This window comes from Rana temporaria, chromosome 11, assembly GCF_905171775.1.
Source record: "Rana temporaria chromosome 11, aRanTem1.1, whole genome shotgun sequence".
NCBI classification, from domain to species: domain Eukaryota; kingdom Metazoa; phylum Chordata; class Amphibia; order Anura; family Ranidae; genus Rana; species Rana temporaria.
The window spans coordinates 103,506,984-103,531,732 of record NC_053499.1 but is presented as its reverse complement, the minus strand read 5'-3'; the positions used below and the strand labels follow the sequence as shown (position 1 = coordinate 103,531,732).

Below are 24,749 nucleotides of genomic sequence, written 5' to 3'. Positions count from 1 at the left end.
GTACAAGGAGCAGCGCGGCCAATCTGGGGCGATCAGGATTGTTGGGATTCCCTCGGCTTCCACCCTGCGCAGCAGGCGAGGAAGAAGTTGCAGAGGAGGGAAGGCGTAAATTAGACGATAGTGACCCCAAGGTGCCACCAACACGTCTAACGCGCCCGCCCACGGGTCTCTCGACCTGGCCACGAACCGTGGCACGTTCCGGTTGAGACAGGACGCTAGAAGGTCCACGTCTGGAGTGCCCCACTTTTGGCACAGACTCTGAAACACCTCCGAATTGAAGAGATACCACTCCTTGATCCAGAGTTGTGCGACTTAGGAAGTCGGCTTGCCAATTCTGAACTCCCGGAATGTACACGGCCAAGAGAGCCGGAACGGACCTTTCGGCCCACCGAAGGATGTGTGCGACCTCCGTCGCTGCAGCTGAGCTCCTTGTGCCTCCCTGATGATTGACGCACGCCATGGCCGTGGCAATGTCGGACTGGATCCTGACCGATCGGCCCTGCAGATCCAGGGACCACCTGGCAAGGCACAGCTTGATTGCTCGAAGCTCCAGAATATTGATCGGTAGGCGGGACTCCTCCTGAGTCCAACGCCCCTGGGCTGACCGGGTGCCCCAAACGCCCCCCAAACCGGAGAGGCTGGCATCTGTCGTGACCACTGTCCAGCGGCACGGTAGCAAATACTTCCCGGTCCGAAGTACCGGATGTGACGGTATCGGTATGATATCCCCGTCAACGTTCCCTTCTTCCCATAACGAAAATCACCCCAATATTCCACGAGGAGGGATATCCCTGGAATCGCCCAGAAAGCCACACATGAGACCAGCTTACTGCTTGAACAACACAGACTTTAATGTTATAACACACAGCTTATATGTCATTTCCAAAACTGTTACAATGACAAATCTCCGCCCCCCTCACACTGGGGCTTCCATACAGATTATAGGCAGACACGACGGGGCCGATGCTGAAAACACATTTTCTTTAGACAATGACATCAATGACGCTGAGCACTAGCTGTACTGAATACATCAACCAGACCGCTCGACCCCGCATATAGAGAGATAATTACCACAATGAAGCAATCAGAATAATTAACCCAAGCCACTTAAACCCAGCTCTCCTTCACACAACACAATAGATCAATTAACCTTTAGAAATAGTGAGGGGACATTAGCACATCAATAACCTGGCTAGCAGGGAGCAGTAAACTGAGACATATAGGCAAATGTATCACAATGGCCCCCCTTTTGCTCCCTGCTCCGGCAAACCCGGTTGGACCTTCCCTGGTCCAGTAGGGTTGACGGGTTCAGAGCTATTAGTCAGAGGTTAACCCCGTTTGGCATGACTGACCTCCCTTGGCAACTGCTTCAGACTCAGGTATGTCACCGGGTCGTCAGATCACACGCCGGTCAGTCCCCAAGTCTTTGTGCAATCTGCAAAGTCACCAGAAGTCAGTGTGAAGACAGCGAATGGGTCTGTGCGCCGCCGTCTAGGTGTCCCGCTATGGGAGGGGGCAGGTTATGGCTCTGAAGTGACAATCCCAGGAGATTCATAAAAAGAAAAAGTTATATTTGTTGAAATGCTGTAGCACTGGTGCTCAGAGTCCGGGGGGGGGGGGGGGAGGGGAATCAGAGCCCCATAAGGTCAGCCACCCCCTGCTCCCTCCGCAGCCGCCGGTTCTCCTCTTGGAGCTTCTCCAGCTCCATCTCCAGTTCATGCTGCTGTGACCTCAGGTGGTTGTTCTCCTCCTCCATGCGGCTTATGCACTCCTCCAGCTCTATGTACTCACGGATCAGCTCCTGCTTGCTCATGTCCTGCAGGCTCTCCACGTGGTCCTTCATCATCAGGAACTGGGTGGTGGTGTAAGGGGCCACCGGTGGGCCCTTGGCGAACATCTCGGCACGCATCTGGGACGCCCGCTGCGACTCCCTCTCCTCCAGTCGCTTCTTCTCCTCCCAGGTCAGCTTATTATACGGCTTCCAGGACCTCTTCTTCTTGAAGGGTGGCCGGCGGTGCCTCTTTCTGCCCAGCTCCCTCCAGGGCCCCTCCGTCTCAGGGCTGTCGCCCATGACCAGCTGACAATGGTGTTCCCTGTTGTCCGTAATAACAGATTGTACCATGAGGGCTTCGTAAGGGGTGCCCAATGGTTCTTCCTGACCCAGCTCCTTTGGATCCCAAGCCGAGTCTACACAATGGGCTGCTGCTGGTGGGCGGTACCCAGGTTGAGACCAATTTGACCTGGTGTTGTCATTCATGGGGCAATTCTGCTTGAAGTGACCCAGCTGTTTGCACCGGAAGCAGCGTTGTTCGTTGCCCTCCTGGCGATGATAGCGAGGGCTAGATGTCACCGGTCTGTTAGGAGGTTGGTATCTAGCGGTTGGTGGGTGTGAGGGCACCGTTTGTGGTGGAGGTTGTTCCTGTGGTGTGACCTGGTTCGTCTTGCGAGTATCTGCATATTCATCCGCCAACTTCGCGGCCTCTGGTAGAGTCATGGGCCTGCGATCTCTCACCCAATCCTTGACGTCCGTCTGGATGTGATTGTAAAATTGCTCCAGGAGCATTAGTTGCAAAATGTCCTCTGCGGTGGTGGCCTGGCTGCTGTTAGCCCAGTTAGAGGCCGACCGGGACAATTGGCATGCCCATTCCGCATAAGAGTCTTTCGTGGTTTTGCGTGAGTCCCTGAACTTCTGTCGGTGGGACTCTGGGGTTACTGCATAACGAGCCAGGAGCACTTCTTTAACCCGGGCGTAGCTATGAATATCCTGATCTGGCACGGTCCGGAAAGCATCAGAAGCTTTGCCTGACAGTTTGCCTGACAATATTGCAACCCAGTCTCTTCTAGCTATTCGGTGCAGGTTACATTGTCGCTCAAAATCCGCCAGGAAGTTATCAATCTCACAGTCCTTTTCATCAAAAGCTTTAAAAGCGCTAAACGGAATCTTCCTTGCGTCTGCTGTGCTGTACTCACTGTTCGGAGAAGGTGCGGCTGCTTGTTGGACTGCTGCCAGTTTTAACTGTAGTTCTGCGTCTCTTATTTGTTTATCCTTCTGTAGCTCTGCGTTTACTAACATGTCCATCACTTTCAGTACCACATCTGGCGTTGGGTTCGGGCCGAACCACGCTAGCTTCTCTCTCATTAGCTTGTTGGCTGGCGATTCCTCCTCCTGAATCACTGGTGTCTCCATCTCTTGTACTGCTGGCGTTGCTGCAATCCCGTCCTCCTGGTCTAGCTCCATTGATTCTGCTATGATGACCCGCTTGGTTTTGTTGCTAGCAATCCTTCCACGAACTTCCAGTAGTTCTTCCAGTGTCTGCTTGGAATCCGGGTGTGAAGGGGAATAGAAGGGAAAAATCCCACTGCTGCCAACCAATTTGTGACGGTATCGGTATGATATCCCCGTCAACGTTCCCTTCTTCCCATAACGAAAATCACCCCAATATTCCACGAGGAGGGATATCCCTGGAATCGCCCAGAAAGCCACACATGAGACCAGCTTACTGCTTGAACAACACAGACTTTAATGTTATAACACACAGCTTATATGTCATTTCCAAAACTGTTACAATGACAAATCTCCGCCCCCCTCACACTGGGGCTTCCATACAGATTATAGGCAGACACGACGGGGCCGATGCTGAAAACACATTTTCTTTAGACAATGATATCAATGACGCTGAGCACTAGCTGTACTGAATACATCAACCAGACCGCTCGACCCCGCATATAGAGAGATAATTACCACAATGAAGCAATCAGAATAATTAACCCAAGCCACTTAAACCCAGCTCTCCTTCACACAACACAATAGATCAATTAACCTTTAGAAATAGTGAGGGGACATTAGCACATCAATAACCTGGCTAGCAGGGAGCAGTAAACTGAGACATATAGGCAAATGTATCACACCGGAGACGTCAACCACCACACCAGGGAAGACTTGACCAAATGGCTCAACTGAATCTGGTAATCCAGAGAAGACGGGAGCTTGTCCCAACGTGACAGAATTTTCTTCTGTAGATCCCTGGTGTGGAATTGGGCATACGGGACCGCCTCGAAAGAAGCCACCATCAGACCCAGAACTCTCATGCAGAATCGAAGAGACGACCACTTCTGGGTCGACAACTGCTCTTACCACCTGTGGCATCCTTAATGATGTCATCCAGAGATGCCACAAAAAAAAACCTCACCCTTAAAGGGCAAATCCACCAAGGCCTTTTTTGAGGACTGGTCCGCAGACCAGCATTTCAGCCACACAAGGCGGCGCAATACCACTGCATAGGCGGAAGCCCTGGAAAGCAAGGGGTGCGTATCCAGGACCGACTCACAGACGAACTTCAGACCCTGAACCAACTGTTCAGCCAGGTCCTTACAGGTCTCGGAAGCATCCCGTTCCTCCAGCTCCTGCAGCAGAAGCTTCGCCCTTTTGGTCAGAGTCTGACACCAGAGTCCCGGCCAGAACCGGCCTCACAGCCGAACCCACTACAGAAGAGGGAGCGAGCCACAGCCTCCACTCTCCTATCAGCAGTGTCCTTAAATGCAGGAGCCCCTTCCACAGGCAATGTGGTGGCCATGCTCAATCTGGACACGGGAGGGTCCACAGACGGAGGAGAGACCCACTTTTTTAAAAGGTCCTCCTCAAAGGGATAACTGGTTGCAAAGTTTTTTGGAATGGCAAAAACCTTTTGCGGCGTATCCCATTCCTTGTACAACAATTTGTCCAAATAAGGAACACAAGGAAACACTTTTGCGGTGCGTGGCTGTTTGCAGAACCCAAAAGGGACTGGCACATCAGGTGCCTCCGCCACATACTCAAGTTTCTGAGTATCACGCACCGCAGAAATAAGGGCTCCAACAAACTCCTTATCAGCGACTGACCCTGAAGCAGAGCCATCATCACTGTCCGCGTGGGTTAAGCCCGCATCATCTGACATTACAGAACTAGCGGCAGAAGCAACAGCAGGGCCCGATTCTGTGTCAGACATCCCTAGAAGCAGGCTCAGGGAGGGGGCGCTTTTTACCCCCCTTCTGGCCAGCAGCTGCTTCAAACCTGGCGAGAAACGCCTCTAGGACAGCTGACATTGCCTCAACAGATGTGGCAGGGGGGGGGGGGCACCAAGGGTTAACACAGGCATTGCTGGGGCAGAAGTACCCGGTTCAGGCTCCATAATGCCCCACCGCTGTGTAACCCTGAACTGCAAGGTAGAACCACCCACCGGTCACCTCCTGGCTGCTAAAAACAGAGGTAGAGGCCCCCAGGGAACTCACCACCCCACCCGGCGTAGCGTGAGCTGAGACAGATCTGAGGTGTGCGCTGCGTCTGTCACCTCAGGGAGATTTGCGGTCTTTTTGCAGCGCTAAAACGACCGCATGAGGACAAACAAAATCCAAGATGGCCGCCGTATGAGGAAAAAACACCATAGGACTACAGGAAAATGGCCGCCGACCATATAAACCGTGACCACGGCAAAATGGCGGCCGTTGTGCAGTTTAAAACACCCACAGTGACACAGCATCCCAGCACCACAGCGCAGCCCACATATGTAAAACACACATCACACAGCCCCCGCTATAGACACCGGTTTTGTGGTAATAAAGAGACCCCAGAAGGCCCCCCTCACAGCCACTACCCAAAAGGGGAAGGAGGGAAAGGAAATAAGGGAGAGAAGAAAGGAAGAAAGCAGGGGGAACCCTCAGTCGACCTCCCAGGGGAAAATTCCAGCCATACCACCTTACCTGAGCAAGGGGCCATACTTACCCGTCCTTCGACCACCGGCTGGAGGTATCCCAGACAGAACCAACGTCCACTAACGGCATGGCTGTCGGCCAGACACACTGTGACAAAGCCATAGAGACTGGTCATATGTGTGCCCTGGAACAAGAAGTTCCCTGGCCGCCCCTTGAGCAATGGGGCCTGTCGTGGACGACCCAAAGCTGAGGGCCGGCACACGCTCGATGGCCGAACATGGGGGGACTACAAGAGTCAAGACCCAGCCTGTCACCCAGTCGGCAGTTGATAGAAGATCACAGGATCCATAAAATGCAGGAAAAAAAAAAAAAAAAATCGCTAAAAAAAATCTCCAGAGTACAGTACTCTAGAGGGCCTGTCCTCGCCTGACGTTAGGCATAGAAAAGTGCTGTATTTCTGCCCAACTCTCCTGGAAGGAAGCGGATATAACCCTACAGTTAAAGGCTGCTGTGTCCGTCCATGAACGGAAGAGAAATAAACTCGAATCACCTGGACTACAAATAAGGGGTGCAGTGCCATTCCTTAGGATGCGATGGCCAAGGGTAAAGAAAAGGGAGGACAATGTTCTCATTCAAGCGACAAGCGGACACCACCTTTGAAAGAAAGGAGGGAGAGGGACAAAGATAATCTTTTAAATTATGAACTACAAGAGGAGGCGGCTTACAAGACAATGCTGCCAGATCCAACACCCGCCGAGCAGAAGTAAAGGCCAGATTCTGAGAAAGGTTAAAAAAAAAAAAAAAAAAAAAAAGACCAAATTGAAGCCCAGGGAACAAAAAGGAACGCGGGTGAACCCTCCGAGTGCAATGATACATTATCTCACAAGAGCAATTCAAATTTGCTTGGAATCTAGGAGCCAGCTAAAAAAAGTTAGGAGCCAGAAAACGTGCCCCGTCCCAACGAGCTCGCGCGCAGAAGTGAACACATACGTGAGTAGCGCCCGACTATGTAAACGGTATTCAAACCACACGTGAGGTATCACCGCGATTAGAGCGAGAGCAATAATTCTAGCCCTAGACCTCCTCTAACGCAAAACATACAACCTGTAGATTTTTTTTTAAGCGTCGCCTATGGAGATTTTAAAGGGTAAAAGTTTGACACCATTCCACGAGCGGACGCAATTTTGAAGCGTGACATGTTGGGTATCAATTTACTCGGCGTAACATTATCTTTCACAATATAAAACAAATTGGGATAACTTTACTGTTCTTATTTTTTAATTAAAAAAAGTTTTTTTTCCCCAAAAAAAGTGCGCTTGTAAGACCGTTGCACAAATATGGCGTGACAGAAAGTATTGCAACGATCGCCATTTTATTCTCTAGGGTGTTCGAATAAAATATATATATATATATATATATATATATATATATATATATATATATATATATATATATATATATATATATATATATAATGTTTGGGGGTTCTAATTAGAGGGAAGGAGATGGCAGTAAAAATAGTGAAACATGACATTACAATTGCTGTTTAACTTGTAATGCCAACGCCCACCACCAGATGGCGCACAGAAGGAAGAGCTTGGGCCTTCACAAGGCCACAAGGCCGCGGGCCCGCCGCGCAATGGGAGCGCACGGAGACACGCGGCCTCAATTACTGGCGGACGCCAGGTCACAATTTGTCGCAATTGCGACCTGGCGCCCGGATATTGTCGACCCCGCTATAAACAGTGTAAATTTGCTGTCCCCTCAAAATAACACGGCCATTTATGACTAAACTGCTGGCAACAAAAGTGATTACACCCCAGGGTTTGACAAATTTGCTTGGAATCTAGAAACAAGCTAAAAAAAAGTTAGACAGAAAACGCGCCCGTCTCGCCGAGCTCACGCGCAGAAGCAAACGCATATGTGAGTAGTGCCCGTATATGTAAACGGTATTTAAACCCACACATGTGAGGTATCGCTGCGATTGGTAGAGCGAGAGCAATAATTTTAATGCAAACTGTAGAATTCTTTAAACGTCGCCTATGGAGATTTTAAAAAAAGAGTAAAAGTTTGTCGCCATTCCACGAGCGGATGCAAATTTGAAGCGTGACACATTGGGTATCAATTTACTCGGCGTAACATTATCTGTCACAGTATATATTAAAAAAAAAAAAAAAAAAAAATCGGGCTAACTTTACCGTTGTCTTATTTTTTAATAATAAAAAAAAAAAAGTATTTTTTCCCCCCAAAAAAATGCGCTTGTAAAGACCGATGCGCAAATACGGTGTGACAGAAAGTATTGCAAGGACCGCCATTTTATTCTCTAGGGTGTTAGAATAAAAATATATATAATGTTTGGGGGCTCTAATCATAGGGCAGGAGATGGCAGTGAAAACACTGGGGAATCTCCATTAGAATTGCTGAATTGCTGGTTTAATTGTCATGCCAACGGCCACCACAAGATAGCGCCAGATCACAGAAGGAAGCTTATGCCTGCAGAAGGCCGCAAAGCAGCGGCCCCAATTGCCGGCCGGCGTGGCAGGGGAGCACGGAGACACAGGATGGGGTATCCCGTGTCTCCGTTCGCCCGCACCTCCCCCACCACGCGATCGCGTTGGGCTGCGCTGGCCGGTAATTGAGGCTGCGGCTTTGCGGCCTTCTGCAGGCCTAAGCTTCCCCGGGCGCCAGGTCACTAATTCTAATCGCAATTGCGACCGGGCGCCCGGATTTTGTTGAGCCCTGTTACACCCGAGTGAAAATGTCCAAATTGGGCCCAATTAGCCATTTTCCCTCCCCAGTGTCATGCGACTCACTAGGTGTTACAATGTCTCAGGTGTGAATGGGGAGCAGGTGTGTAAAATTTGGTGTCATCGCCCTCAGACTGGTCACTGGAAGTTCAATATGCCACCTCATGGCAAAGAACTCTGATGATGATGATCTGAAAAAAATAATTGTTGCCCTACATAAAGATGGCCTAGGCTATAAGAAGATTGCCAAGACCCTGAAACTGAGCTGCAGTTCTGTGGCCAAGACCATACAGCAGTTTACCAGGACAGGTTTCACTCGGAACAGGTCTCTCCATGGTCGAATGAAGTTGAGTGCACATGCCTACAAGTCAAGCATGGTGGTGGGAGTGTCATGGTCTGGGGCCCCATGAGTGCTGTCGGCACTAGGGAGCTACAGTTCAGTGAGAGAACCATGAATGCCAACATGTACTGTGACATACTGAAGCAGAGCATGATCCCCCTTCCCTTAGGAGACTGGGCCACAGGGCAGTATTCCAACATAACGACCCCAAACACACCACCATGTTTGACCACCCCCTTGCTAAAGAAGCCGAGGGTAAAGGTGATGGACTGGCCAAGCATGTCTCCAGACCGAAACCCTATCGAGCATCTGTGGGGCATCCTCAAAACGGAAGGTTTGGGGGAGGGGGCGCAAGGGGTCCACATCCACCAGCTCCGTGATGTCGTCATGGAGGAGTGGAAGAGGACTCCAGTGGCAACCTGTGAATCGCTGGTTAACTCCATGCCCAAGAGGTTCAAGGCAGTGCTGGAATATAATGGTGGCCACACAAAATATTGACACTTTGGGCCCAATTTGGACATTTTCACTTAGGGGTGTACTCACTTTTGTTGCCAGCAATTTAGACATTAATAGCTGGGTGTTGCGTTATTTTGAAGGGACAGCAAATTTACATTATTATACAAGCTGTACACACTACTTTACATTGTAGCAAAGTGTAATTTTCAAATGAAAAGATAATAAAATAATTTACAGAATCTCTTCGGCTGCTATCCAGCAGAGCAACAGTTTGAGGGGGGAAGACGTCAATGAGACGATACACATCCCATGGCACCACCGATGCCTCCACCGTCTACCATGGAACCAGAGTGCCAGGACTGCCGACAAGGAGCCAAACGAGACCAAGGGAGCCTTGGGAACTGCCTCCTCTTAAAGGGAAAGCGGTGTTCCTCCCCTCACTGCTGCAGGCTAGTCCTAACTCAATGTGGCCACCCAGCAAGTCCCACCTGGAAAAAGGGGGAACAGGAGAGCCAACCATCCCAAAAATAGCCTGCAGCAGTGAGGGGAGGAAGGAGGGGGGGTTCCGCACTAGAAGCTGTGCCGCCATGTGCACCTCTGTCTACCTGGCCAGTACAAAGTGAACCTCCACAAGAGTTCCAAGACCGAGTCTCTGCCCTGGCTGGCATGGCCGAAAGGAAAATGGCTACTGGCTCCACAGGAGCAGAACAGAACAGCTTTGGCAAAATAAAACAGCACCCTAAGCCACAAGTAACCCTCAGTGTGCCAAATGAGCCACACTGAAACCAGGCATGAACTGCATCTTCCCAGGGGACTGGGACAACCAGGAACCCAGCAATCAGACAGGAGAGTATATCAGCCATCCACAGGCTGGGAGACAATGCCAGGTGGGAAGAGAGGATCAGCAATTTAGCCAGGAGGTAAAACCAAGGGCCAGGTGGAAGGGAGGGAAGTCTTGTCGGAAGTGGGAAAGGGAGAATCTACTTACCAAACCAGCGGAGTGTGCGGGTAAAGCTCTAGGGACAGATCCACCTGTCCACAGCAATGGGGTGCGTTAGCCAGATATATTTTCTGTCGTATAAGATGACTTTTTAACCCCTTAAATCTTCTTAAAAGTCGGGGGTCGTCTTATACGCCGGTAACCTAACATCTTTTACCTTATCCTAAGACATGCAGAATCGCGGCCGTCCATTTTTCAAAGCCTCGCCTCCTACTTCTTCTGTTCCGTGATAGGCGGAACACTCAGCTTCCCAGGAGACACTGTGTTTAGTGTCCGCCTATCACGGAGGCCCTCTCGTCCTTTGTTTAGTGAACACAGTGCCTCCTGGGAAGCTGAGTGTTCCGCCTATCACAGAACAGAAGACGTAAGAGGCGTGGCTTTTGAAAAAATGGACGGCCGCGATTCTGCATGTCTTAGGATAAGGTAAGGGAACAGCGAGTCTGGCATGTAACGGGGCGCACAGTCTGGCATGTAACGGGGCGCACAGTCTGGCATGTAATGGTGGCACCGTGAGGCGAGGCATGACTAGTAGGAAGGGGGTAGTCTTATACGGCGAGTATATCCCAAAACCAACATTTTGGCTGGAAAATTAGGGGGTCGTCTTATACGCCCAGTCGTCTTATACGCCAGCAAATACGGTATATAGCTAAAAATAGGATTGTTGGTACTCGCCGTAAAATCCTTTTCTCTGAAGTCCATGGATGGACACAGCTTCCTTATATTCTTGACTGCAGGGTTATGTTCCGTCTATTAGGAGAGGACTAGGCAGACATGTTAATGGTTAAAACTTTAGCAAAGCTGAAACAGCCCCGCCCAGGGGGTGGTCCCTCTGGTCATAACCCCTCACACTGCTCTAAGCAGCTCAGTTCGTCAAAAAGCAGTACAAACTCCAAAAAAGGAGGGATGGGTGTTGTGTCCGTCCATGGACTTCAGAGAAAAGGGATTTTACGGTAAGTACAAAAGACGGACACAGCTTCCTTATACTCTTGACTGTAGGGACGTCCCCAAGCAGTGTCAGAAACAAGGGGTGGAAAAAGCAAGCAAAAACCAAACATCTGATGTTCTCAAAAGGAGGTTTCTGAAGCACCGAGAGCACCAGGTTCAAATCCCACTGAGGTAGTGGTGGTCGAACCGGGGGAGCCACATATCGAACCCCTTGCACAAACATACTCACCAGTGAGTGGGGATGCCAAGGTTCGTTGAAAAAAAAACAGCCAAAGCTTAAATCTGCCCCTTAATTGTGCCCAAGGCAAGCTTCTGATCTACACCCCACTGTTAAAAAAGCAGGATCCTAGAAACAGACTATGTGCGTGGATGCCACCCCATCTCTTCACACAGAGATGTAGGCCTTCCACGTGCGATGGTAAATCTTCCTAGAAGACTTCCTCAGCATGGTGGAAATGACTAAATTCGACAGGCCCCGGTCTCTCAGCACCTGGCTTTCAACAGCCATGCACTTAAAGCCAGCAACTGTAAAGCAGGATGGAGAATGGGACCTTGCGACAGAAGGTCCTCCCGTAATGGCAGTCGCCAAGGAGCATCTGCCACCAGGCCTACTAGGTCGGCGTACCAGGGACGCCGAGGCCAATCTGGAGCAATTAGAATCATTGGGATCCCCTCGGATTCCGCTCTGTGGAGCAGACGAGGAAGCAGTGTTAGTGGGGGAAATGCATATATCAGCCGATACTGTCCCCATGGGGCCACCAACGCGTCTTTCGAGTCTGCCCAAGGATCTTTGACCTGGCTACGAACCTCAACACCTTCCGATTGAGAAGCCAGGAGATAGTCTGGCATGCCCCATCTCATACACAGAAGCTGAAAAACCTCCGGGTGTAGTGACCATTCTCCTTGGTAAAGCATCTGGCGACTTAGGTAGTCTAAACCTGGAAAGTACACGGCCGATAGAGCTGGCACGCTCTGTTCCGCCCACCTCAGGATGTGAGCGACCTCAGACACTGCAGCCGAGCTTCTTGTTCCTCCTTGATGGTTGACATACACCACCGCCGTGGCGTTGTCCGACTTGATCCTGACCGGAAGGACGCCCCTGTAGGCTCTGCGACCATGAGAAGAGGCACAGCCTAATCGCTTGGAGTTCCAGGACATTGATCGGCAGGCGAGGTTATTCCTGTGTCCAGCGACCCTGTGGTCGACTGAACACCCCAGACCCCCCCCCCAAACCAGTCGTGATCACCGCCCAATGAAAAGGAAGGAACGACTTTCCGGCATTAAGAGCCAGAGATCTCAACCACCAAACTAGGGAAGTCCTGACCAGGTGGCTCCCCCAGATTTGACAATCCAGGGACCACGGAGACTTGTCCCAATTGGACAGGATACAGGATCTCCTTCTGCAAATCAGGGCAAGCACCTTGGTAAAAACCCTTGTACTCAATGCCAGGCCAAAGGGAAGAGCCACGAATAGATAGTGGTCTTCCCCGACCGCAAAGCACAGAAACCTCTGATGCCCGACATATATGGGGACATGCAAGTATGCGTCCTTGATGTCCAAGGACATAAGAAAATCCCCTGGATGAAGAGCAGCGACCACAGAGCAAACCGATTCTATCCTGAACTTCCCTCACAAATGCATTGAAAGCCTTGAGGTCCAGAATTCTTCTTCGGGACCACAGATTAGAGTAGAAACCCTGAAACCTTTACCGCAGTGGCACGGGTATGATCACCCCGCAGCTCAACAAGTCTCGTACTGCCCCAAAGAGCTTCTCAAGCCGGAAAAGGGAGAGGAAGGTTTAAGGGAAAGAAATTATCTTGTATCCTGATGAAACCACATTGCAGACCCACTGGTCGGAAATCAGGGAGGTGCACCAAGCCGCAAACTCATGCAGCCGTCCCCGCCACCCGAGAGTTGGGGGCCCTTCATGCCGACACAGATTTGTCTGCAGGCTAGCGAACCCAGGGACGTTTTTGTCCCCCAGCTGGCCCTTTGCCCATCTGAGGACGCCTGTTTGTGGGTCCCGACGAAAATACTGCTTTTGCGCGGAAAAAGAGGGCCCTGGCTCTTTTCCTTTTCTGGACTGGGGGAGGAGCGTGCCCTTACCCCCCCCCCCAGTGGCATCATTTAGGTCATCCAGGGAGAAACCAAACAGCCTCCCGCCCCAGAAGGGCAAATCTGCCAGAGCCTTCTTGGAAGCCTGGTCTGCAGACCAGACCTTAAGCCAAATCAGACGCCGCAGAACCACCGCAGTTACTGAGGCTCTAGAGATCAAGGGAGCTGCATCCAGGGCTGCATCGCAGACAGACATACTTGAGGCCATGGACTAACTGGTCAGCCAGTTCCACACATCCTGGAGGATGCTCCTCCAACTCCTGGTTCAATAGTCTTGCCCATTCACTAAGTGTCCGACACCAGTGCCGTAGCTAGAATAGGCCGTAATGCTGAACCCAGCATAGAGAAAATGGACCGACCCACCGCTTCAGACCTCCTGTCAGCAGGGTCCTTAAAAGCAGGAGTTCCCTCAGCCGGAATCGTGGTTGCCTTGTTCAACCTAGATACCAGGGGGGGGTCACAACAGGGGGAGATGTCCATTTTTTTTTCAAAAGGCTCTCCTCAAAGGGGTAATGGATCGCCAAGGTTTTCTGCGGTCGTTCCCATTCCTTATCTATGAACTTATCAAAAAAGGGCACATAAGGAAAGACCTTAGCAGTGCGGGCCTGCTTGTGGGACCCAAAAGGGTCCGACCCCTTAGCAGTATCCTAATTTAAGAGTGTCCCGCACAGCGGTGATAAGAGCTCCAACAAGTGCCTTGTCTTGCGCTAACCCAGACCTGGAGTCTTCCTCACTGCCCGAAAAGTCCTGGTCCGCATCCTCTGATACCACAGAACCAAGGGCCCTGGGCCGCAGCCGGGCCTACGTCAGACTCCCCATGAGATGTTGGGGGGAGGGGGCGTTTTTTACCCCACCTGTGCCAGCACACTGCTTCCACCCTGGCAACAAATTATTCCAGGACTGCCCACAGGGACCGCAAATGCAGGGGCATCGGTTGTCACCACTGGAATGTCTAGGGAAGAAGCGCCAGCTTCTGACGCCATACTGACCCGCTCACCTGACAACCATCAATGTCAAGGTACAAGTGCACAAAAAGAGAAACCCACCCTCCTTGCTGTACTGACCAAAAAGGGGTATCCCAGGGGACTCAACACCTTGACAAGAAGCTGCACAGAGCCGCAGTCCGCTCTCCAGTACTAAACAATTAGTGGCTGAGTGTCTGAGGTAAAAACTGCTTTGTTCGCGCCGTTCATAAAGCCCCCTCAGCACTAGAGGCCAAAACCTGTGTAAAAATCAACTCAAAGATGGCCGTTAGCCACCTCAGGGGCGCTGAGCTACTAGAAAATGGTAGCTTGCATTAGGTACCTGCGTCACAGTGCGGCTACAATGTGGCCACCAGCCACATCTTAATAGCAGCGGCGCAGCCACAAGAAAATGGCGCCAAATTAAAAAAAAATACAGCGCCAAGGACAGATGTGGACGAGAAGGTTGGAAAAAAACAGTGGCCCTGGAGCGGAGGACCCCCCCCCATAGCAAATCACCCATACAGAGATTAGACCCCCGCAGCCCCCAGCCAGGATAAAGAAAACCCCCAGGTCAGTCACAACAGGTCCAGGTATGGGAAAGAGGGGAGGAAAAGAAGAGGGACTCGAGACCCCCAAAATCGACCTTACCTAGGAAGCCCAGCTGTTCCATCCTGCCGAGACAGAGGGAAAGTACTTACCCGTCCTTACGAGGACTGCTGGTGCGTTCCTGACAGACCCACTTCCGAGCGGTCATAAGTGAGCCCCGGAGCAGAAAAGCTCACCGGCCACCCCTGGAGCAATGGGGTATATTGTGGCCGACCCAGCGCGTAGCTAAGGCCTGCTTGCGCTCGAAGGACGGACTGGGGAGACTACAAGGATCTATATTATCCAGCCTGTCACCCAGCCGGCAGTTGATAGAAGATCTCAGGATCAAAAAATAAAACAAAATTAAATCTTTAAAAATAAAAAGTCCCTCAGGACCATGGGCCCATAAGGGAGTCAGGTCCTTCTCTACTAGGCAGAAAAAAAACTGAGCTGCTCAGAGCAGTGTGAGGGGTTATGACCAGATGGGTGGGGCTGTTTCAGCTTTGCTAAAGTTTACATGTTTTAACCATTAACATGTCTGCCTAGTCCTCTCTCCTAATAGACTGAACATAACCCTACAGTCGAGAGTATAAGAAAGCTGTGTCCGTCCATGGACGAAAGAGAAAATAGCATTAAACCGATTGTAAAGCTTTAATATATTTTTTTAAACAAACACGTCATACTTACCTCCACTGTGCAGTTAGTTTTGCACAAAGTGGCACCTAACACTGACTTCTGGGGTTCCTTGGCGGCTCCTTCTCAAATAACACCCTGGAAGAAGTATGTATGGCTCGGCCCTACCCCCCACATTACTGAATTTGATTGACAGCAGCGGGAGCCAATGGCTGCGCTGCTATCAATCTATCCTGACAAGAGCCAAGGCCCCATAGAGAGGGAGCGCGTCGTCGCCGAGCGAAATTTGGGGCAGGGGTAAGTAAAAAACGGGGTGGGGGGGGGGCGGTGACTGACAGGTGTTTTTGCACCTTAATGCATAGGTTTACAACCCCTTTAAAGGATAAGATCACTTTTAAGCTCCTCTCTCCTATTAGGTGGAAGGGGGAGGGAGGAGCAGGGAGCCCCACGCTGACGTCACGACCCGGATGTGGGAAAGGATACCTGTCAAAAAGGTATTAACCCCGATGAGCAGAAGTTCCACTTTTGGGTGGAACTTCGCTTTAACATGTTCAACCCTAATAACGTAAGGAACATGTAACATGTTTCCAAAGGTGAACTTATCCTTAAGGCCTTGTTTAGACTTGCAGTGTGAGGGATCCAAAATGAGTGGTTGAGCTGCGCGTTTGCTGCCTGCAGACCGTCTCGCCCCAACACCACTCCCTTAAATCTCACTAGGCAGCAGATGGGGATGTTTAACTGTGTAGTGTTCGGTGGTCATGCCGAGTCAACGTAGCATGTAAACCAGTGGTCTCAAAGTACCGGCCCGCGGGCCATTTGCGGCCCGCGGACCAGTTATAAATGGCCCTCAGGCAGGGTGGAAGTGAGGGGAGCAAAAAAAAAAAAAAATTTTTTTTTTTTTTTTTGAGCTGGTGCCATCTGGTGGTGAGCCGTTGGTATTACAAGTTATTACCACCAGATGTGAGCTGGCGCCATCTGGTGGTGGCCGTTGGTATTACAAGTTAAGCATTACAAGTTAAACAGCAATTCTAATGTCATTTTACACTATTTTCACTGCCATATTCTTCCCTCTAATTAGAACCCCCAAACATATATATTTTTTATCCTAACACCCTAGAGAATAAAATAGCGATCGTTGCAATACTTTGTTACGCCGTATTTGCGCAGCGGTCTTACAAGCGCACTTTTTTGGGAAAAAATTACACTTTTTTTAATTAAAAAATAAAACAGTAAAGTTATCCCCATTTTTTTTAATATTATGAAAGATAATGTTACGCCGAGTAAATTCATACCCAACATGTCACGCTTCAAAATTGTGTCCGCTTGTGGAATGCCGACAAACTTTTTTACCCTTTAAAATCTTCATAGGCGACGTTTAAAAAAATCTACATGTTGCATGTTTTAAGTTACAGAGGAGCTAGAATTATTGCTCTCACTCTACAAATCGCGGCGATACCTCACATGTGTGGTTTGAACACCGTTTACATATGCGGGCGCTGCTCACGTATGTGTTCGCTTCTGCGCGCAAGCTCGTCGGGACGGGGTGCGTTTTCTGGCTCCTAACTTTTTTAGCTGGCTCCTAGATTCCAAGCAAATTTGTCAAACCCTGACTTACACCAGTGCTGGTGGTAATAATGCGCTCGCTGACACCAGTGCTGGGGGTTAATAATGTGTTCGCTGACACCAGTACTGTTGTTTTTGAAGTTTGAAAGTTTGCATGCGGCCCCCCATGGCATATGAAAACTTGTCTTGTTGGCCCTCAGGTAATTTGAGTTTGAGACCCCTGATGTAAACTGATGTGGAAATGCCTCAAATGCCTTGCAACTGTTTGCAATGCACATGCAACAAGTTTCTTGGCAAAAATAGGGTTAAAACAGGCAATGAGGAGGAATCACATTTTTTCCCTCAATACCTAGCCTCTGCATTATAGCTGGGGGTCACACTAGTGCAATGCAGGAAACCCTGTGAATTTTGTGCGGGTTCCCGTATCGCAGCTAGTTCACACTGCCCCCTGCAAACCACTGCAGGTGTCACTAGAAAGTTAAAGCGGGGGTTCACCCTATAAACCCCAAAAAAAAAAAAAAAAATTTCTTCTACCATAAAATCAGGCATTGTAGCGCGAGCTACAGTATGCATGTCCCGATTTTTTTATCCCCGTACTCACCGTGTACTCGTACATCGAAGATACCGACTCCCCTCGGGGAATGGGCGTGCCTATGGAGACGGAGGATGATTGACGGCCGGCTCTGGCGCGTCACGCTTCTCCGGAAATAGCCGAAATAGGCTTGGCTCTTCACGGCGCCTGCGCATAGCCTGTGCGCAGGCGCCGTGAAGAGCCGAGACCTACTCCGGCTGTCTTCGGGGAGAGTGACGTGCCAGGGCCGGCCGTCAATCATCCTCCCTCTCCATAGGCACGCCCATTGCCCGCGGGAGCCGAAATCTATAATGTACGAGTACACAGTGAGTACGGGGGTAAAAAAATCGGGACAGGCATACTGTAGCTCGCGCTACAATGCCTGTCTCGATGGTAAAATCGTGTCACCGAGGGTGAACCACCGCTTTAATTACACCGGCAGATCGGGGTGCAGATCACAGTGCAAACTGTCAAATGGTGCAAGAATCAGATTGCATGGGTGTGAACAGCCATGCAATTTGATTCCAGAGGGGCCCAAAAAAAGGGTCCTACAGCATTTTGGTGCAAATATGATGCGATTTCAGCCTTACAGTTTGCATCGCACACACATCGCATGCGATGTGCACAGCAATGTAGTGCAAATCACATGCAATGTCTTGTATTGGACAAGTGTGAACCCAGCCTCAGAGGCAAGGGAGATTTAGGCTCGGTTCACACTGGTGCGATATAGGAACCCTGCAAATCCCACATCGCACCCGACTCGCAGGCAGATAACACTGACGTATGCGGAATCCTGGGATTGTCAATACAAAGCTAAGGACACCACCAAATCGGTTCTGGGGGTGTCATTGTCAATTCGGACAGGAATCGGATCACATGGGTGTGAACATCTATGCAATCCGAAATTGGTGCGGACCAAAGAGCACTGCAGTGCGAATCACATGCAATGTTGCACAGCGCACCAATGTGAACCGAGCCTAAGGCACGTCAAAATCAACCCTTATTGAAACAGGAAGATCTGTACACCTGCATAAACATGACTAATAAGAAGTTTACAAAAACATAGTAAGAATTTTAAAGTCATATTACCTTTCTTTTTAATTTTTGTTGGTTTCGGAGGTTTCATGTTGCCAACCACTTTTTCAGCATTTACATCTGAGAGCAAACCCTCCTGTTGTTCTTCTTCAAAATCATAAACAGACACATCAACATCCTTTCCTTCTTCTGTATATCGAAGTTTACTTTTCTTTGTTTTCTTGATCTTTTTGACAGGTGGTGCATAATCTGGATCCTTCTGCCAGGTAGATTCTTCTTGTGGCTGAAGCTCAGCCTGTTCAAGAGTTTCCACCTCACCATTTGCCCCAACCTTAACAACTTGGAAACCCTCTGGAAGAGGCAACGTGTGACAGATCATAGGTTCTCCTTCTGGAAGGCCTTCTTTAGCCATCTCATTTTCATAAGCTGCATGAAGTTCCCCAACAGATGTGGCAGCAACGGGAACAGGTACCTGCACAAGCTGAAGTTCTCCTAGATTTATTGGTTGTTCCTCCATATTTACAACTTGCAAAGTTATAATTTGTGTATCATCTACAATAGCTTCCCCTTCCTGAGACACTACACCTTCCATTACTTCTGTTTTCATTTGAAGAATTGCAGGATCAAGATGCTCCATCATAACCATTTGAACATTGCTATTAACATCATGGGGTACTTCACTTCCATCTGCCTGGCTATGCACTAGAACACACCCATCATCATCAGCAACACCATCTCGCCGCCTCTGATAAGTCTTTGTTTCCTTTCTTTTCATGAATGTCTCAGAGTCTTCAACAATGGCTTCTGCCATATCGCCTTCCATTTTCACCAACTGTAAAACAAACAACATGTATTCAAAAGAAAGGCCATTAAAAACGCAGTTATCAATATCAATTTACCAGCTGCTAGTGGGAATTTTCTTTACATTTTAACTATACTACAACTTTGCATTTTGAAGGAGTAAATATTCCCAGTCCTGTTTTAGCAGTTTGTTTGCGTATGGGCATTCCGCATGGCGCTGCACAGGGTAATTCATGGCCTCTGTAGTGCAAGATCTGTAATTTTCTGTAAAAAAACATCTCACAATTTCCTGGGTCTCAGATTGTGCTGGTGCAGATGGGAGTCACACAGATTATATTTAGACACACAGAACAAGCAGAACATACACCATCAGGAAGCTCACTGCAGTTGGAAATGTTTTTTTAATACAATAGCACTCTATTTGTGATGCAAGGTGGAGTAGATAACAAGGCATGCACTGGACACTGTATAATCCAAAACAGACAGCTGCCTTGTCCCTTTGATGCTCAGGGACTAGCTAGCCAAAGCAATACATGAACATTAGGGTAATCAATCAGACATGACACTACAGCCACAACATGCGAGTCTACCTTTGCTTGCCTTACCTTGTAAACAGCACAGGGAATATAAAACCAGCAAAACCACCTGAAAGTGTACAATGCCTGTAACTACCAGATGGCAGCCTTGCAAATCTGAGACACCAATACCTGATGCTGGAAACCCTATATATAAAGCACCAACAGATCTAGGGAAGAACACCTTGACCAGGAAATGGCAAAATAGCAACAAGAAAGGCAACTTGTTAACAAGCAGGACAGAAACCAGAAAATACCTTATGGCCCGTACTGACAATCCGAAAATCGGACGAAAAATAGGATTTTTAATAACAGCTTACCTGTTAAATCCTTTTCTTGGGAGTACACCATGGGACACAGAGCCTTAAATCATTACATAGTGGGTTGTATGGTCACCAGAGGTGATTGAACACTGGCACAACCAATGAAGACAAGTTCCCCTCCATATAACCCCTCCTCTAAGGAAAGCAACTCAGTTTTTGTAGCAAAGCAGTAAGGTTCCCATAAGAAGGGGGGACCTCTGTGTCCCGTGGTGTATTCCAAGAAAAGGATTTTACAGGTAAGCGGTTATTACAAATCCTATTTCCTTTATTGTAAACAACGGGACACAGAACCATAAATTACATAGTGGGACGTCCCAGAGCAATGCTCAATATGAAGAATGGGAGACACAGATCGAGAAGACCACCACCGGACGTGAGGCCATATACTGCTGTCTGCCATAAACTACGCCCGAAGGCGGAATCCTCATGTCCTCTTACATCTATTTGATAAAATTTGGTAAATGTATGGACCGAAGACCAAGTTGCAACTTTACAGATCTGAGCCATAGAAGCCTGATGATGCACTGCCCATGAAGCACTCAATGCCCATGGTCGAGTGCCCTTTAAGGCTTCATTCACACTTGGCGGACTCCGTCGCTACGGAGTCCGCCTGCTCCTGTCTGCTCAGCAGGAGATCAGTCCGCAGATCTCCGTTGAGCCGACGGATGACAAGCTCCTCTCTGCTCACTGAGCGGGGAGGGGCTTGTCAGGCACCGCTGTGTCCCTATGGAGCGATCTGATGAAAACGGACAGCTTTCCTGACGACGCAATAGTGAAACACGTAGAGGCTGTTTGGACACACACACACACACACACACAAGGTGGGGAACATACCAGCACGCCAGGACCCCTTGTAGCAGTACATGAGGAGAGGAGCGAGGTATGCACACCTCCCAAGACGCCATTTAAATGCTGGTCAGCGGCTTTTAACGGTTGACACTGCCAAAGACACCAGTGCCGGTCTAAGGCACTCTTTCTTGTAAGTGCATCTTTTACATCTTTTTAATAAATACGTTTTTATGTACTACACCATGAGCCCCTTGTTTTTGAGGATTTAAGGATATCTTGTAAAAGGGAGAAGGAGGCAACATCCATTAACGGACAAAGAAAAGACACTACTTTGGGGCCTTTTATGACCTGGGGTCTGGTGAGTGTTGAGTTCAACCATTGGTGATGGTGGCACATCTTTGTCGGGTGGAAGAGACAGTTGCACTTTTCTTTATACAGCATTACCAGCACTTTTCTTTATACAGCATTACCAGCATTGAACCCTTTTTTTCCTATTGGAATACATTGTGTAATAGCAAAACTGTCATTGGACTATATATTTTCAGCGCAGCTGGCGCATTGCACATTTGGTACTATTGGTTTTGTTGTGATTGACTATTTTAATTTTTTATTTTATTTTTGGAATATCTTTTTTGCTTTGTTTTCACTATTGGTAGGGTTGGAGCAGCAAGAGCAGCCATTTTTTTCCTCCATAGGAGCATTATGACACATTGATGTGCAGGTCAACCAACCAAAAAAAAAAATTTTGTTTGGGTCACGTTTAATGTATTCAGGTTTTTGTAACACTTATATAACATATCTTCACAGATTGTTTTAATTTATTTATTATAAGTTTATCCATATTGAATATTAGGTGTTTTCAACTCCTGATAATATATATGGTCGATTGTGCACTAAATCAGTTCATAGTTCACATCCCCAGAGATCACACCTCATGGATTATTAGATCAGCGCAGTAACATTTTTCTTTCATATGCACATTAAACCCTTAAGGGCTTACACGGTATTGCAGCAGATCACGTTTTTTATTTTTTATTTGCGCCGGTGACACCTACAGCAATGAGCTAGTATGCACCACATATTAGCTCATTATGAAATACTTACTTCGGAACGAGGTAGGGAACTTACCTGGTCCACGCCGAGCGTGGGAGATTTCATTTCCGGCATGGGTCAGCGGGGCTGGCCCTTCAGCCGAGTATCCCCCCTGCGCAAGCGCCGCTGCAATCAGCGGCGCATTGTGAGGGGAATATATCCTAAACCGTACAGGTTTAGGAGATATTCTTTATACCTACAGGTAAGCCTTATTATAGGCTTACCTGTAGGCAAAATTCAAAAAAGTGGGTTTACAACCACTTTAATATAGCACTTGATTTATGGTTGTTTGTGCACTAATTTAGTTCACAGCTAAATAGCACTTTTTGGATAATTTGATCAGTGCAGTAAAAAAAAAATTCTATATGCATCTTTAACCCTCCGCTGAGGGTTCACACAGTATTGCAGCAGATCACTTATATATTTAAAATATAATTTTCTTGCACCGGTGACACCTATAACACTTGACATTAGCAAGCATGTAAGGTCAGCAGGTTTGCTGGGGCTTTTAAAATTTAACATGTAAACAGTCCGTCAGATTTGCATATACTATATTTAACCACTTCAGCCCCGTCCCATATTGCTGCTCAATGACCGGGCCCCATTTTTGCGATTCGGCACTGCGTCGCTTTAACTGACAATTGAACGGTCGTGCGACGTGGCTCCCAAACAAAATTGGCGTCTTTTTCCCACAAATAGAGCTTTCTTTTGGTGGTATTTGATCACCTCTGCGGTTTTTATTTTTTGCGCTATAAACAAAAATAGAGTGAAAATTTAAAAAATAAATTATTTAGTTTTTGCTGTAATAAATATCCCCAAAAACATAAAAAAAATATATTTCTTCCTCAGTTTAGGCCGATACGTATTCGACATAGTAAAAAAAAAAAATCGCAATAAGTGTTTGTTTGGTTTGCGCAAAAGTTAGAGTCTACAAAATAGGGCATAGTTTTATGGCATTTTTATTAAGATTTTTTTTTTACTAGTAATGGCAGCGATCAGCGATTTTTATCGGTACTGCGACATTATGGCGGACACATCTGACACTTTTGACACATTTTGGGACAATTGGCATTTTTATAGCGATCAGTGCTATAAAAATGCATTGATTACTATAAAAATGCCACTGGCAGGGAAGGGGTTAACACTAGGGGGCAAGGAATGGGTCAAGTATGTTCCCTGGGTGTGTTCCAACTGAAGGGGGGGTGGACTGACTGGAGGAAAATGACAAATCGCTGTTCATAAATTATATGAACAGACGATAGGTAATTTCCCCCCGACAGGACCGGGAGCTGTGTTCACACACACACTCACACACACACACAGCTCCCAGTCCTCACTCTGTAACAAGCGATCGCTCCCGCCAAGCGTGCGTGAGTCGGTGGCGCGCGTGCCCCTATTGGCTGCTCGGCGAGATGACATAGATCTACGTGATCTCGCCCGTCACCGTTAAACTACGGCGGCTGGTCGGCAAGCGGTTAAAGAGGAGTTCCACCCAAATTTGGAACTTCCTCTTAACCCACTCCTCTCCCCCTTACATGCCACATTTGGCATGTAATTCTTTTGGGGGGGGGAGTGGGGGCTTCAGCACGAGTGGGACTTCCTGTCCCACTTCCTCCTTCCTGTAGGCGACTAAGCTTAATCGCCTTCAGGAAGTGGCTGCTGTAGGCGATCGCCTAGGACACGTCACAGGTCCTAGGCGATCTCCTGGCCAATTACACGGCGCCGGGCCGCGCCGCATGCGCAGTGCAGCTAGCGCTCGCGCATGCGCTGTGGGTGCCCGGCCGTGAAGCCGAAAGCTGTCACGGCCGGGTGCCCACACTGAAGATGAAGACGCCGGCCGGGGAGGGGGGGAGAGGAGCGGAGCCCCGGCCGGCGCGTCGCTGGAGCGCTGGAGCAGGTAAGTGCCTGTTTATTAAAAGCCAGCAGCTACACTTTTTGTTGCTGCTGACTTTTAATAAACATACAAATGGCTGGAACTCCCCTTTAAGCACATAAGCTCCGCTTTGTGTTGAAAATAACTTTAACCACTTAAGACCCGGACCAAAATGCAGCTAAAGGACCTTGCCCCTTTTTGCGATTCGGCACTGCGACGCTTTAACTGACAATTGCACGGTCGTGCGACGTGGCTCCCAAACAAAATTGTCTTCCTTTTTTTCCCACAAATAGAGCTTCCTTTTGGTGGTATTTGATCACCTCTGCAGTTTTGATTTTTTGCGCTATAAACAAAAATAGAGCGTCAATTTTGAAGAAAAAATTCAATATTTTTTGCTATAATAAATATCCCCCAAAAATATATAAAAAAAAAAAAAAAAATTCCCTCAGTTTAGGCCGATACGTATTCTACCTATTTTTGGTTAAAAAAACAAAAACAAAAAATCGCAATAAGCGTTTATCGGTTGGTTTGCGCAAAATTTACAAAATAGGGGATAGTTTTATTGCATTTTTATTAATTTTTTTTTTTTACTACTAATGGCGGCGATCAGCGATTATGGCGGACAAGTCGGACAATTTTGACGCATTTTTGG

The 24,749-nt window shown here is 48.4% G+C and overlaps 1 protein-coding gene across 3 annotated transcripts in view; it reads right to left on the bottom strand.

Annotated features, from left to right (window-relative positions):
- CTCF (CCCTC-binding factor) overlaps nucleotides 1-24,749 on the bottom strand; it is a 260,150-nt gene that overhangs the window by 186,396 nt on the left and 49,005 nt on the right. For all 3 annotated transcript variants that reach the window (XM_040328784.1, XM_040328783.1, XM_040328782.1), the window contains exon 2: nucleotides 18,699-19,476. In XM_040328784.1, coding sequence (XP_040184718.1) covers nucleotides 18,699-19,467 — 769 coding nt within the window. In that variant the 5' untranslated portion in view covers nucleotides 19,468-19,476. The remainder of the gene's footprint in view (nucleotides 1-18,698; nucleotides 19,477-24,749) is intronic.